This window comes from Fukomys damarensis, unplaced genomic scaffold (assembly GCF_012274545.1).
Source record: "Fukomys damarensis isolate Sample0158 unplaced genomic scaffold, DMR_v1.0_HiC HiC_scaffold_13, whole genome shotgun sequence".
In the NCBI taxonomy this organism is placed as follows: domain Eukaryota; kingdom Metazoa; phylum Chordata; class Mammalia; order Rodentia; family Bathyergidae; genus Fukomys; species Fukomys damarensis.
In genome coordinates this window covers 23,699,880-23,714,313 of record NW_022900925.1, presented here as the reverse complement: position 1 = coordinate 23,714,313, position 14,434 = coordinate 23,699,880, and the positions used below count along the sequence as shown (strand labels likewise).

Sequence of the window (14,434 nt, the reverse complement as noted above, 5' to 3'; positions counted from 1 at the left end):
AAAAAAAAAAAAAAAAAAAAAGGGCCCTATATAAAATGATAGGGATGTATGCAAACAAGCAGTGGTTACATCAAACTGTGTGAGTCGGAGCCAGTACAGGGCAAATCTTTTGAAATCAGGCAGCAAAGCAGAATCCAAAAAGGTCAGCTGAATAACCTACTAGCAGTCACTAACAACAGTACCGTAGGAGAAAGAGCAATTTGACTGGCTGTGACCAGTGGTGGTCTCCTTTTGTGACTACATTCCTGCAGAAGAATCCAAATCAAGAACAGTAAAACACATCTGAACCACGTATTTCTATCGACATCTTCCCCTCTACCTCCTTGCAATTTAGATGCCCTGATTCTACTGCAAGAGCTTTAGTTACAAACATAACATAACATGGTCATTGTCTCATTCATTTGCAGCACCTCCAAAGGCCCTTCTTGGCTTTGCTGGAAGATTTTGCACTTTCTGAAACAAGTACACCAACAGGGCTACAGCACATTACAGCTGCCTGCTGCATAATTAGCTACAAACCCACAGCACAAAACTACAGGGATTTACTGGAGCCCTGGATTCTGTTTTTCCTCCCCCCTGGAATCAGCTGGTCTTCCTTGACAAGAAGAGACCTTGGGCTACCCTAATGATATATTGAGAGTTTTAAACCCTACTCTCCAATCTTACAAGTCTAGAGTGCCAAAATAACACAGCAGAGACTAGAAGCTAAGCCATGGATACAGGAAAGCACTTTGGTAAGCACTTAAACCTGCTGAGAATCTTCTCTTTTGCCAGATGCTTGCATCTTGTCAGCAGACTCTCCTGAATGAAGGAAGCAAGAAATGTAGAATTTTATTTATTTAAAGTTCATTCTAGTCTGCTAACTACAATTAAACATTACCATGGATATAAAAAAAAACTGCCACAAGTTGGGTGACTTTTGAGTATTTGAGTACTAATCTCTGATGTTATAGATTATTAGAATTCTCAGGAATGGCAGCAAGCTGCTGATTGGTCACAAGGAAAGCTTACAATTTCTAACCTTCTTTCACAAAAAGAAGGTCCAGAGGCCACCCACCAATGGCTAAAACAGAAAGTGCCAAACAACCTAAATCCAGCTGTAACCAAAATGTGTTATCAGGGGAGAACAAAGCCGACCTCTTCTGCATGTAAAAAGTAAGAAAAGGAAAATATTTCAATTAAAACACTGCAACACAGAAGGCCAAATTCACAAGAAGAAAACAACAGAGAAAATGTAATGCAATGTGGCTTATCTAAAGTTATGAATCTCTAGCTAAAAAGTAGGTGGAAATAGATACCAATAGGTCTTTGTGCATTATATATGTAAAGAAATGTATAACAAAGTAGACTTCCAACTCCTGCACCAATTTTGATGCTTATCTGAATCACAGATTAAAAGTTTTTTTTGTTTTGTTTTTGGTACCAGAGATCAAAATCAGGACCTTGTGCTTGCAAGGCAGGCAGCGAAACCACTGAGCTAAATCCCTGGCCCTACAGATTAAAAGTTTTAAAAATTACCCATGTTCAATAGTATGCATTACCTATAAAAATACCATTTGAAATTTTGCATTTTATACTCCCAGACTGTCATAATATACAGACATATGCATAGCCACAGAGTTTATGGGATATAATACTTTACATATGTTTGTATAAATATAGCTATAGTTTAGGCTATTACTCAGGCTGCCTGAAGAGCTTATTTCCACGTTATTCTGAGGCATTTAATTTACTCAAAGCTAAGAGAAAATCTGAATGTGAAATGATTTGATGAAATGTCAAAAATAAAGACATTGAGGATGAAGCATCAGTGTAACAAGCTTTCGCATTTACAGGACTAGCGGGGGATACTAGGAATTCATACAGGAATAAAAGACAGACACGAACATAACTTGGGCTCTAAACTCTGAGTCTCAGTGGAAGAAAAAAGAGAAAAAGGAATGTCAAGTGATACAGTCTGAGCTCCAGGATTAAGCCATGTAAAATGCTAGATGACTTCACAAAAGTGCTGGGCTCATAGATTCTTAAATAAGAAAATTAGGTCAGGGAAATAAATAAGCTATCTGTTATTCCTGCACCAAGAAAAAAAAAAAAAGAAACTTGCATACTTTTGCTTCATGAAAACGTCTAACTGGCTACAAGTTACTTTTTAAAAACTAATACCTTAAAAAAAAATCCTCTCCCCTTAGAAAAATTCACATACAAAAGCATATAACCTTTAAATACTAAGAAGGCAAAAAGGAAACACACACACAAACATAAACATGTATTACATATATATCAGTTTACAACTATTCTTAAGTGAGGGAATTTAAGAAGGGAAAATTCAGGCCAGTAGCTTCCCTCCAGTGAATAATACCTGTGAATACCAAATAAATTGTAACTACACTTCCCAAAGACAATTTGGAAGTCTTGGGTAGAAAATCTAGAAGAAGGTACCATACCTTGACTAAAGAAGGCTGAGGCAGGAAGTCATAGAGATTAAGGCTATAATTTGCTTTTAATAATATCAAGGAAACAGCTAGAGAAATACAGTCAAATTATACTGAAAGACAGAGTAAGTAAACGTCAAGCAATACAAAGGCCTTGAATAAGTTAAAACAAAAATAAAGCAAAATAAAAGGGTCCCAAACATGTTGGTCACAAAGTAACTACCCATGTGCAAAAAGCAACTATCTTTTCCCTTTTGAGAACTATCCCACTCAAAAATTTTCCCTTCTCTGGCCAGGCGTGGTGGCGCATGCCTGTAATCCCAGCACTCCAGAGGTTGAGGCAGGAGGATTGCTTTGAGTTCGAGACCAGCCTGGGTTACAGAGTGAGCTCCAGGTCAGTCTCAAATACATGGTGAGACCCTGTCTCAAAAACCAAAAAAAATTTTTCCCTTCTCCAAAAATTGAAAGAAGCCCTAATGAGACACAGACATTCAATCAAAGTCATGAGGCTTTTTCCTGAGAAAATACTCTGCTGCTGTCAGTTTACAGACAGAGTCATGTTTCATCCCAAGCCATAGGGGTTAAATCACTACTCAAAAACAAACTGCAGAAGTGGAATTCCATGAGGTGACTCAGTACAAAAGCAAGGGACTACAGTTTGCATTGATATAACAGCTTACAAAGATACTTCTAACAGAGTGATGGACAAATTTAGTGTACTTCAAATGAACACCAAGCTAGGAATGTGAAGATCAAGCAACAGGAAAGAAAATGCAAAAAAATTAAACAGAACGTGTTTTCTCCCCAAAGAATTTTTTGACTTAATCTCAATTGGGAAAATTGCTATAATCTATTTTGCATTGTGAGTAAAATACATATGATTCAAACACTTATTCTCTATTTCATGGAATAATTTTTAAAGTATGAGTAAATGTCACAGTGCTTTATCATTAGTTATTGGAAGCAGATAATTCCAGTAACTACTAAGCACAAGCAATAAAAGTTTTTTTCTCACACCTAAGGAGATCACCATTAATATAAACCAAAGAGGAATCAGTGTGATTGTCCCAATTAATGTTTGGTCCAGATTTGAGTTGAGCAATATGGCAATAGCCAGGTATGGCTATGAAATGCTTGTTTATACTGAGATATGCTGTAAGTTTAATGAACTTCAAGAACTTAGAATAAAGGAGTAGGAAATATCCCATTAATAATATATATTACATATTGAAATGGTATTTTGCATATATTGCATTAAATCAATGTTATTAAAACTAATTTTGTATCTTTTTTTAGGCCCTTAAATGTAGGAAATTTTAAATTATGTACATGACTTGCATTAGATTTCTACTGCACAGAGTTGATCTAAAAGTAATGATTCTTAATTACAGGTACTCCTCAGAATTATAAGAGGAGTTTTTGTTTTGTTTGGCACCAGGGACTGAACTCAGGTCCTTGCACTTGCAAGGCAGGTGGCAGAACCACTGAGGTAAATCCTGGCCCTGTAAGAGGAGTTTTATAAAAAGTAATCACTTAGACTGTAATTCAAAATGAATGCGATCTTAGAAGTCAAGATCCCAATATATGTATTTTCAAAATATTCTTCAAATAACTGTGAGATTCATTAGAATGTAAAGGAATATTAGGCGTGGATCACACCTGTGATCCCAGCACTTGGGAGGCTGAGGCAGGAGGACCGATGTGAGTTCAAGGCCAACCTGGGCTACATAGCAAGACCCTACCCTCAAAAAATAAAATAAACAAAATGAAGAAAAGAATAGAAAGAAGAGTACTGGAGTTAGAAAAAGTATTTGGTCAAAAGCAAGTAAACCTTTTTAAAGCTCAGTAGTATTACTATGTAACAAAGAATCTTACTAGCCATTGTCCCTATTTCCTGAGAGGCTCTAAGTCTAAATCTTAGAATTTTCCAAGCTGTAGGTGTGTTTTTGTTGCTTATGAGCCCCTCATATACCTGAGTTTATATTAAGAGATGAAATGAGATGATGAAGGATGGTAACTGACCACTAGAAAGGTGAGTATGAGATCAGAGGGCTGGAGCTGGGCATGGTGGTACATACTGTAATCCCAGCACTCAAGAGGCTGAGGCAGAAGGATTGCCATGAGTTCAAGGACAGCCTAAAGGACAGCAAAACCCTGTTTCCAAAAAGAGAGAGAGGGAGATATTAGAGGGTTGGGGCTTTGACCTAGTCTGACTGTGGGAGGGAAGCCTAAATTTAATCATACAGCCTATGATTCAATCAGCCATGCCTATGAAATGAAATCCTGATATTCCTGACATTAAAGTCAATGGAAAGCTGGGCGTGGTGGCGCACGCCTGTAATCCCAACACTTGGGACACTGAGGCAGGAGGATCGCAGTGAGTTCGAGACCAGCCTGGGCTACATAGCAAGTTCCATGTCAGTTTCAACTACATAGTGAGAACCTGTCTCAAACAAACAAACAAACAAACAAAATAAATAAATAAATAAAATAAAGTCAATGGAACTTCTTGGTTGGTGAACACACTGATGTGCTAAGAGGGTGATGAACCTTGACTCAACAGAAAAAAAAAGGCAAGCAGTGTTTCATATCTTCCTAGGATGTGCATTTTCATTTGCCTGGTCCTGATCTGTTTCCTTTACAATAAAACTCTAGTGTTTAAATTCTGTAACTTGTTCTAGGACTTTAATGAAGTGACAGAATTGGGAACTCTCAACTTTGTAGCCAGTTAGTCAACAGTGCAGGTGGCCCAGGGAAACCTATTTGAAGTAGGGGAAGTTTTGTGGAGGACTAACCCTTTAGCTTGTGCCCTGTGATCGAATTCTAAATGGTTAATGTCAGAATTGAATTGCAAAATACCAGTTCATGTCAAAATCAGGTTGTAACTCCAGATTGTTACAAAAACATCGGTAAGGGAAATAAAATCTTATAAAACTCAATTCACGAAACAGATCTGTAATAACTGCCTGAATAAACTGAATACAATAGTACCTCAGTACTTATTGTAAATTGGTTTAAAAACAATGAGTATCAAACTGTTTTATCTGGAAAGGGTAAGCAAATGATGGGGTAACCAACACCAATAAGTTCTATCTTGCATGTGCAGTACCAAACAAACAAGTACTGGGATAAAATGTTCCCACCAAAGTGTTTCAAGAACTAAATCTAATGAGTTGCAAAGTAGTTGAGAAACAAGGTATGACTTGATATCCTTTTGTGATCAAATCTAATCATCTAATCTTAGACAAAAGGATATTAGTTCAAAAAAATATTAAAGTCAGGACCGGGGATTTAGCTCAGTGGCTCTGCCGCCCGCCTGGCAAGTGCAAGGACCAGAGTTCAATCCCGGTACTAGGGGCAAGGGGATTAAAGCCATTCTAACATTTTTCTGGCTTCCATGGAGATTCTTTCCTCTTTATTTTGCATTTACATTCACTTTCAGATCTACACCAATAACAATGATATTGATGATAACAGTATTTCTGAAGCTTTAAAATTGCACACATAATCAAGGAAGACTTTGGAGACTACAAATTATAATTCTGCTCAAGCCTGGTCTTTAACAATAGAGGAATGTAAAATACAGATGTTAAGAGGGACAAAAATGTGAGTTTTATAACATCAGGACAAACCAAGATTCACATATTTGATGTGGAAAACTGAGTAAGATTTCTTAACAAAGCAGTTGAGAATTTCCCTTATTTTTCAGTCAACGTTCCCACACCAAACTGGACACACAGCCTTAAATTAAAAAAAAAAAAGTAAGGTAGGGAAAGCAATTCAGAAAGACAAGGAAAACAATGAGAAGGGAAGGAAATCAGAGGCAGCCTGGCAGGCTGACTACAAATCACTGCCCAAAGGGAAGAGGTAGTAGAAAACAGGAAGAAAGGAAGATTGTCTTGAGAATTACAGAGCATTAAGAATAGCATGTAGTTCTCTACAATTATTCAAGGAATGCAGGAAAAGAAAGACTGAGTGCTGAGCCCATGTGTGCCATGAGTACTTCACCGCTTGCTGAAGGACAACCATTCGTTTCTCGAAAATGAGATTCTGAAATCCATGGAGGCAAAAATGTACCGAGAGATGCTTGCTAAATCAAGGATATACACTTTTCTCTGCCAGCCATAAGGCATTTTTGAGGTAGAGAACTGAAAGGACCTTCTGAGACAAAGAAAAGAGGTACTTTTTCGGAAGATGACTCTGTTCATCTGCCAACTTCCAGTGGATCAACAGTGGCATCCAGTGGTCAAAAGTCTCAGCACAGACTTCTTTGTCTCCAGAAAGGCTCTATTGCTTTGGGTGAAGTAGCAATTCAGAACAAAACCATTTCTGGTGTCTATAACTAAGAATCCCCAAAGACATAGTACTTTGTAATACCAAGCGAAGAAGTGAAGGCCATAAAATAGAATTGGAAAGGGGCAGGTTAAGATTGGCTGTGGTATTTATATTTCCTGTGGTATTACTAAAAAGAATAAAAATATAGGAGGGAATGAACATATTTGTGGGTGGAATACCTAGATTTTCATTACCTCAGAACAGTTTGTGAAAACGAGTATATAAGATAAAGTATTTCATTTTAAAACCACAGCAATACTGAAACAAATTTCCATATGTACAGTTTAAAGGATTTACGAAGGAAAACATACTAATAAAATTAGCATGATCAATTGAATAATTTACTTAAATTTAAGAAGTTGGTTCTGAAGAGTTATTTTAAAAATCTGATTGAATTTCAACTGTTAAATTCAGTGTCTGTTTTTAGGGAGAAAATAAAACAAGTTCAGGTACAATTTCAATCCATCACAAATACATAAAAAGCAAAGCATTCCACCTAAAATTTATTTAAATTGCTGACTAAAACTACTTAATAAGTGAGTTTCTGGCAAAGTTCCAACAAGAGGGAGGGAGAAAATAACCAAGATACATCATGTAAAGGTACAAGATCCCAGTGATGAATGTAACTGTATTGTTTACCTTAAATGTACCAATAAACTTAATGGGAAAAAAAAGAGGGAGAGAGAAAGAGGGAGGGAGCCAAAGAGGGAAGGAAGGAAGAAGAAAGGAGGAAGAGAGGGAGGGAGGAAAGAGAAGGATGTTTCTCCAGGAACATAACACAGGCAAAAAAATGAATGAAGTAATCCTATTTTATCTTAACTAGACCATAACTTTACCTCTCCAAATCAAAGATGCAGGCACCAAGAAGCTCTTTTCTTATGGTTCAAATCAATTCATGTTTACTAAGTATTTCTAGCTTTAAAAAACATGGAAGTATCATACTCATTACTCCTTATAACTCCTGATGGGCCTCTGCACATAACATACTCAGACTCACCTGTTTGGATGAGACGTGGGTAGCATAAACTGAAATTCCACCACACAGGTATTATCCTTAAGCTGGCGGTGCTGTACACTGTTAAGTTCATAGGCAATATAAGCTCTTCGAACATATACCTGGTTAAAAAGTAAATCTCAGTAAATAAACTTCAAAATAAGAAGAGAATGGCTGTAACAGGAAAACGAGAGTCTTAAAGAGAAGTATCTTATGTAGAAGGTGGTAATCTGCAGTGAGAGGGTCAGGGTCCGGTACATACAAGGGCTGATAAAAAAATATGGTGTGCATTAAAATAAAAATATAACAGTAAAAGACACACTGACATTAATCCCCCTCAAAATACTCCCTCTTGCTTCAAACACACTTATCTCATCATTTTTGCTCTTTCTGAAGCAGTTCTAGAAGTCCTCTTTTGTAAGTGTTTTTATCAGGAATGATAAAAAAATATATATATATGATGAATGCTGCTGGTGAGTGCCACTCACTGGAAATCCAGGCTTGTAAAAACATTATAATGTGTCCTCATTTACTTTATTCACCAGCTCTCATACCAGTAAGCTTCTTGCTATTTCCCAAGTCAAAATGATTATGAAAGACAAATAATTGACTCAGGACATCAAGGCAGCCACATTAGTGTGACTAAAGACACTGAAAGAGGACTTTCAGAACTTCTTCAGAAAATGGCAACAATGGGATAAGTGTGTCTGAAACAAGAGATAGTATTTTCAGGGGGGGGTTAATGACAATGTGTCTTTCATTGTAATAACTTTTTTTTTTTTTTTGGTACGGGGGATCGAACTCCGGTCCTTCTGCTTCCGAGGCAGGAAGCGGAACCACTGAGCTAAATTCCCGGTCCCATTATAATAAATTTCTAAAAATTTAAATATCCACTAGTTTGTTTAATCATATCTTGTACATATTTTCCAAAATAAAGCTTGAGCTTCACTGCTAGTCCCATGGATACAGATGGAAATAAAAATCGGCTGCCTCTGCTGTACACCTCTAGGTGCATGGTAATCCTTTTACTCCAAACCAGCAATGGCGAACCTTTTAGAGACTGAGTAACCAAACTGCAACCCACACACTTATTTATTGCAAAGTGACAACACTATAATTAAACCTGAATACTGAGGTTTTAGTTTAGAAAAAACAACTTGTACATTAACATCTTTTGTCTTGAAAGAAAACATGCACACCATCAGTTTACCACCAATATCTGCTAAACTCTGTAGAAGGGTTGATTTTTAGCAAAAGACAGCATATACAACCATGACTATTAATACAATATGCATGATCATTTCAACAGAAGACAAAAGCAAGAATGGTAAAAAATGAGAGGTGTTGATTCCGGGCCACTTAGGAATAAAGATAGAAGATGGAAGTAACTACAGTACACTTTAACTCTTTTCCTATCTTCTATTTTTTTTTTTAACCTACCACCTAAAATAAGTTTTGAATAATCTAGGTACCCAATTCCAGGCAAAAGCAGGGAGGCATAATTTGACATATCTCAAATACATTAACTTGACTCAATTTAAAGAAACAGTAACAGACTACATTTCAGCAAAAACTGGCAGTCTGCTCTCATGCACTTCACATCCAATTTGCCATGAACATAAAATGCTACATGGGATTCTATCAGTATATGAAATATGTAAGGAGATTTCTCATTAAATGACACGCAAGCCCTGAAAAACACTTAGGTAATTCAAGTATTTGGTATTTACTGAGTAGGATACTATACACACTTTAACCACAGAATACAAACAAAAAACAACTCCAAAGAGCTAGCAACAGACTATGGTGATATTACATAAAATCTTCTAAACCATTCCTTTTCTTCATCTTCAAAATATATCTACTTGGCAATTTTAATGCAGTAGTCAGGGCCTGCAATTTTGGTCCTTCACAAGGTAGTGTGCTACAGTGGAAAGAGAAAGTCTTTGCAGTCAGACTGACCTGAGTTTAAATGCAAATTCCTCCACTTATTATTTATATGATTTCTGGACAAATAATTTAACCTCTCAAAGTCTCACTTTTTTTGGAGAGGGGCTGTACTGGAGGGCTGAACCCAGGCCTCCGTACTAAGCTACATCGCCAGACAGCCCTGCCTTTTGAGACACTGCTAAGTCATTAAGTTGCCTAGGCTGGATTCAAATGTCCAATCCTCCAGCCTCAGCTTTCAAGAGTACTGGAATTACAGGTGTGTGCCACCACACATGGCTTCAGAGTCTCATTTTCTTTTACTTCATAAAGTAACTGTAGGATTAAATGAAAAAGTTCATTAAATGAACCTACAGTTTATTAAATGCTATGGCCTTCTCTCCTATAAAACAACATTTTATAAGAACTGCTTTGCCAATTCAAAATTTAACCAAAATTCATTTTAATTTGGCCTAAATCATAAAAGGGTAATGTTACACATGTTTGGACCAACCACAATGTTTTTTGGGCCATTTTTTTTTTTTTACTTATTGTGTTATAGAGAATTTTAATTCATTGAAAAGTGGAAGAATTCAAATACCTCGAAAGTATTGAAAAATGATGGCTGCTATTTCTCTGTGATCAGAACCCACAAACTGATTAGTTCAGATGAAACACTTGAGTAAGGCAATAAACATTTATTCTTTCAAACGAAAAGAAGATTATCCTTAATAACCAACCTTATGACCACAGAAAAAGAACTAGCATGACAGCCAAACACACACAACACCATGGAGAAGGTGTGTCAAATGCTATAAAACTCACCTCCAGAGCTGCCATCCTCACTACCTGATTGCTGTGATAGAAGAAGTTTGGCAGGACATCAAAAATAGAAGTTTCAGATAGGATGAGTTTCTGGAAGGTACAAAAGTAGGTTTAAACCATAACATCCAAAAGAGAACAATGTGAAGCATTTAGTGAAAACTAAGAATGCTGTCTATGATTGCCATATATGGATATACTCTCTGTGCCTCAGTTTCCTCAGCTACAAAATGGAGAAAATAACACTTCACAGGCCTGTTGTGAAGATTATATACATAAAATTCTTAAGGTAATGCATTAAAATGTATTAATTAGGGCCAGGGATTTAGCTCAGTGGTTCCACTGCCTCACAAGTGCAAGGACCTGGGTTCAATCCCCAGGACCAAAAAAAAAAAAAAGTATTAATTATAGTTACTCTTAATTAGTCTAAGTATTTCTGATTACTATTATCCTTTCCAACATATATCTGTATGTCACTTTGTAAATATTGTCTAAATACTCCACTATGATAAATCTCAGATCTGAACCTATTGAAACCCCTTGATTTTAACTGTGAACCAAGTAAGAAAAAAGATCCTTTTCCCCTTTTAGGTTTCACAGGAGGAAACTTTACAAGTCTGAAGATTCCTTTGGCCAAATATACAACAATACTTCTGGTTTCTAGGTAGAAGAATAGAAAGTCACCTCTTGTTTGAGGTTTTGGAGATCAAATCCAGTGATGCTTTAACAATGTGCTACATCCTCAGCCCTTTTTTACAGCCCTTCCTAGGTACTTCTTTCTATTAATTGATTGTGGGAGATATGACAAGTACCCAAAACAATGAACACCAAACAAATTGTTTCAGCTGGAAGGAGTCATTAATGATGAGGCAATTAACAGAAACAAGTTCTAGGTTGCAGGTCCACTACCAAACAAGGAGTACTGAGACAAAATTTTCACATCAAAACACATTGGGCCAGGGATTTAGTTCAGTGATTCTGCTGCCTGCCTCACAAGTGCACAGTCCTGAGTTGGATCCCCAGTACAAAAAAAAAAAAAAATGTTGAGGACCAAATTTGACAAGTTTCAAAATCAGTCAGTACCAACTGGGTATGACTGTATTTTTAATTTTGACACTGGGTATGACTGTATTTTTAATTTTCCTATGTTATCCAGGTGGGACTCAAGCATTTGATTCCCCTGCTTTAGCCTTCCTCCATGCTGGGATTACAGCCATGCACCACTGCACCCAGCTAGAAAGTCATCTCTGAGAAAATAATGTTGTTTTAAAAATATTTGAGGTCTTTCCAATTAGTGGCTAAAATTGCCAATAATCTTTTAAAAACTGGCTCTTTATAAAGCTTAATAGTAAACATTAAAATAAAATTAAAGTTAGATTATATTTAAATAGCTTTGTCTCCAGAAGAGTAACAGCCATTTATGGGTGTATCTGATTCAAAATGTCAGAAATCAAACAATGTTGCCACTTAATTCCAGACTAAAACACTTCCTAGGTAAAATAAAGAGATAAAGACTTTAATGGGACACTTCTATTAAGGCAAGTTTATTTTATTTTTAAGCTAAACCACAGTCTTAACAGCATTTTTATGAAAAAAATTCATAGGTATAACTCATTTTTGAAAGTCAAGGCATAAAACTTCATTACATGGATATCAAAATTAATTGATTACTTAACTGAATTATGCTTGTAGGAATAAAAAAGACAAGAGTGTAAAGTGATAGAAAAGGGTTATTTTATATATACCTGCAGATTCTCAATGCAAAACTGATGTCCGTACATGTCAATAGCTGATAGGAAGATAGACTCTACTTGGTTATGGCGAAGCTCGTATGATGGCAAATGGGAGGCAATAAGAACCTAGAGTGAGAACAAAGTAAGAGGCATAAGTTCCCCAGAGGGTGATTATTCTAGGCTCCTGTTAGGCAGCTCTGATACAAAAGCAATAAATATAAATCTGTAAGTGCAGGCAACAAAGATAAAACAGAGACCAAGTAAAACAACTTCTAGGTCCTGTAGCATAAAGTCAATGCTACCAAATACTGAATCTCAGTTGACTCTCATCACGATTTGAATTGTAGGCAATTTCCCATGGGAGGCAGGGGGAAGGGAGAGAAAACAGCTTCAATCAAGTTCCATCAGTGCATGTGATTTACCATTGCAAAGCTGCTGGTCCTAGGGACTGCATGACTAGCTGTTAATTGGGAATCAGGTCTGGCAGAGAGCAGCTGTGGGGAAGGTGGATGCAGGATAGTTAGCCTTTGCAACTCTGAAGTAGAAAGGCAGAGGAGGAAAAGCTGATTTGACAGTCCCAGATACTCAGCACCAAGAAGGCATTAGGAACACGAATGCACGTGAGAAGCAGAGAAAGTGAAAGCAGTGTCACAAACAGGGACGTGGTGGGACCTGAATACCCTCAGCAGGTCACTGAGAGGTTCAATAACTTTGAGTAGTTCAGTGACATGGATACAATTGTTGAGAAAGCAGAAGGTCACTGAACAACTTCAAATACTGCTTCCTTCTCAATGCCCAAGCACTGAAACACAAAGGGAGCACCAACTCTCAGCATCCCCGCTGAAACCTTTTGGAATGGAAATGAAGACAACAGGGTGAAACTAACTGGACTTCTCTGGGGTTGTTCTGATCCCTAGCATCTAAGATTCATTTTATTATCTTTTTGCTTTCCACATTTGGTTATTTCCTACCTACTTAACAGTTCTCATCTGTTTCTAAGTTCCCTTTGGGAAGCGAGAAATATTGAGTAGATTTCTTCCCCTCTGTTTCCTTTCCTCCACCTGACCCTAGTTTACTATCACAGGGATAGTAGGGAGAGTAGATAACAATAGGATTTTGTAACTGGAAAAAGACTCCTACTTTAGACTCAATATTAATCATCTCCTTTCTCTTAAAAAAAAATATCCCATGAAAGCATTTGTTCTGAGAACAATCTGACATATAGAGAAAACTGCATAATCTTTGTAAAGTGATTAGGTAAAAGCTCACTGTTTCTAGAACTTCCCAAACTATAAAAAAAATCCCTCCTTCAAAATAACCAAAACTGTCCTTACCTGACGGGCCCGAAGTGCCACTTTAGCATTGGTAGTCTTACTGAGTTGAGTTAGTTCAGTGAGGATAGTCAGCAGCTCATCAGTGAGAGTAGGGTCCCGGCCACATAACTGATCCTAATTGTTAGTGTGAAAAAGTACAAACACATCTACATTAATAAGAATCGCAAGGGCAAACTGTGAAATAGGAAAAGGGAAAGAAAACAAAGCTGCATTATGAAGGAAATGTAAACTTCCTGTTACTTTTATCTTATGCAGTGTGGTAAAGATGATCCCAAGGGAAGCAGCCCCTAAGTAGCAACAGCCCAAATCTCTCAGTCATTCAGATTTCAAAATTCTTAATGTATTTCTTTATAAATTAACATTATACTTTTAATATGCAATAGAAATCATCACAGACCACTAAAAAGGATCAAGGGTATTCTGGGTAAGAAATAACAAATGATGTCTCAAAGTTTCAAGGGATTTTTAAATGAGGTAGAGACTAACAGCCTTCTTGTTCCCTCTTTCATATTGAGAAAAAGGCAAAAGGAGCCACCCTGGTAGTTGTATTTGTACAAACCAAATGTTTAACATCCCAGGAGAATGCAAAACAGAAACACATGAATAAATTATTCTTTTATAAATACACACTAACTAAAAACAACATCTCATATTCTGGCCAACTCTGTATCCAAAATCATTTATCTTGTTCTTGTACCAAGAATCATTCCATGATTTTAAACATGGTGAATTCTTAGCTGGAATGGAGGGAAAAAAACTCATCATGAGATCCATAATTTATTCATTATTAGGAACTTCTGCTTCTAAAAATTTTAAAATGTCCCGCATCTGCCCTGTTGCTTTTTTTTTTTTTTTTTT

General features: G+C 36.8%; 1 protein-coding gene across 7 annotated transcripts in view; it reads right to left on the bottom strand.

Moving 5' to 3' along the window:
* The window catches only part of Acaca (acetyl-CoA carboxylase alpha), a 281,891-nt gene that overhangs the window by 114,672 nt on the left and 152,785 nt on the right, over positions 1-14,434 (bottom strand). For all 7 annotated transcript variants that reach the window (XM_033762915.1, XM_033762912.1, XM_010626803.3 and 4 more), the window contains 4 exons: positions 13,577-13,690; positions 12,255-12,368; positions 10,513-10,602; positions 7,765-7,883 (listed from right to left, as the gene is read on the bottom strand). In XM_033762915.1, the coding sequence (XP_033618806.1) occupies positions 7,765-7,883; positions 10,513-10,602; positions 12,255-12,368; positions 13,577-13,690 (437 nt within the window). The remainder of the gene's footprint in view (positions 1-7,764; positions 7,884-10,512; positions 10,603-12,254; positions 12,369-13,576; positions 13,691-14,434) is intronic.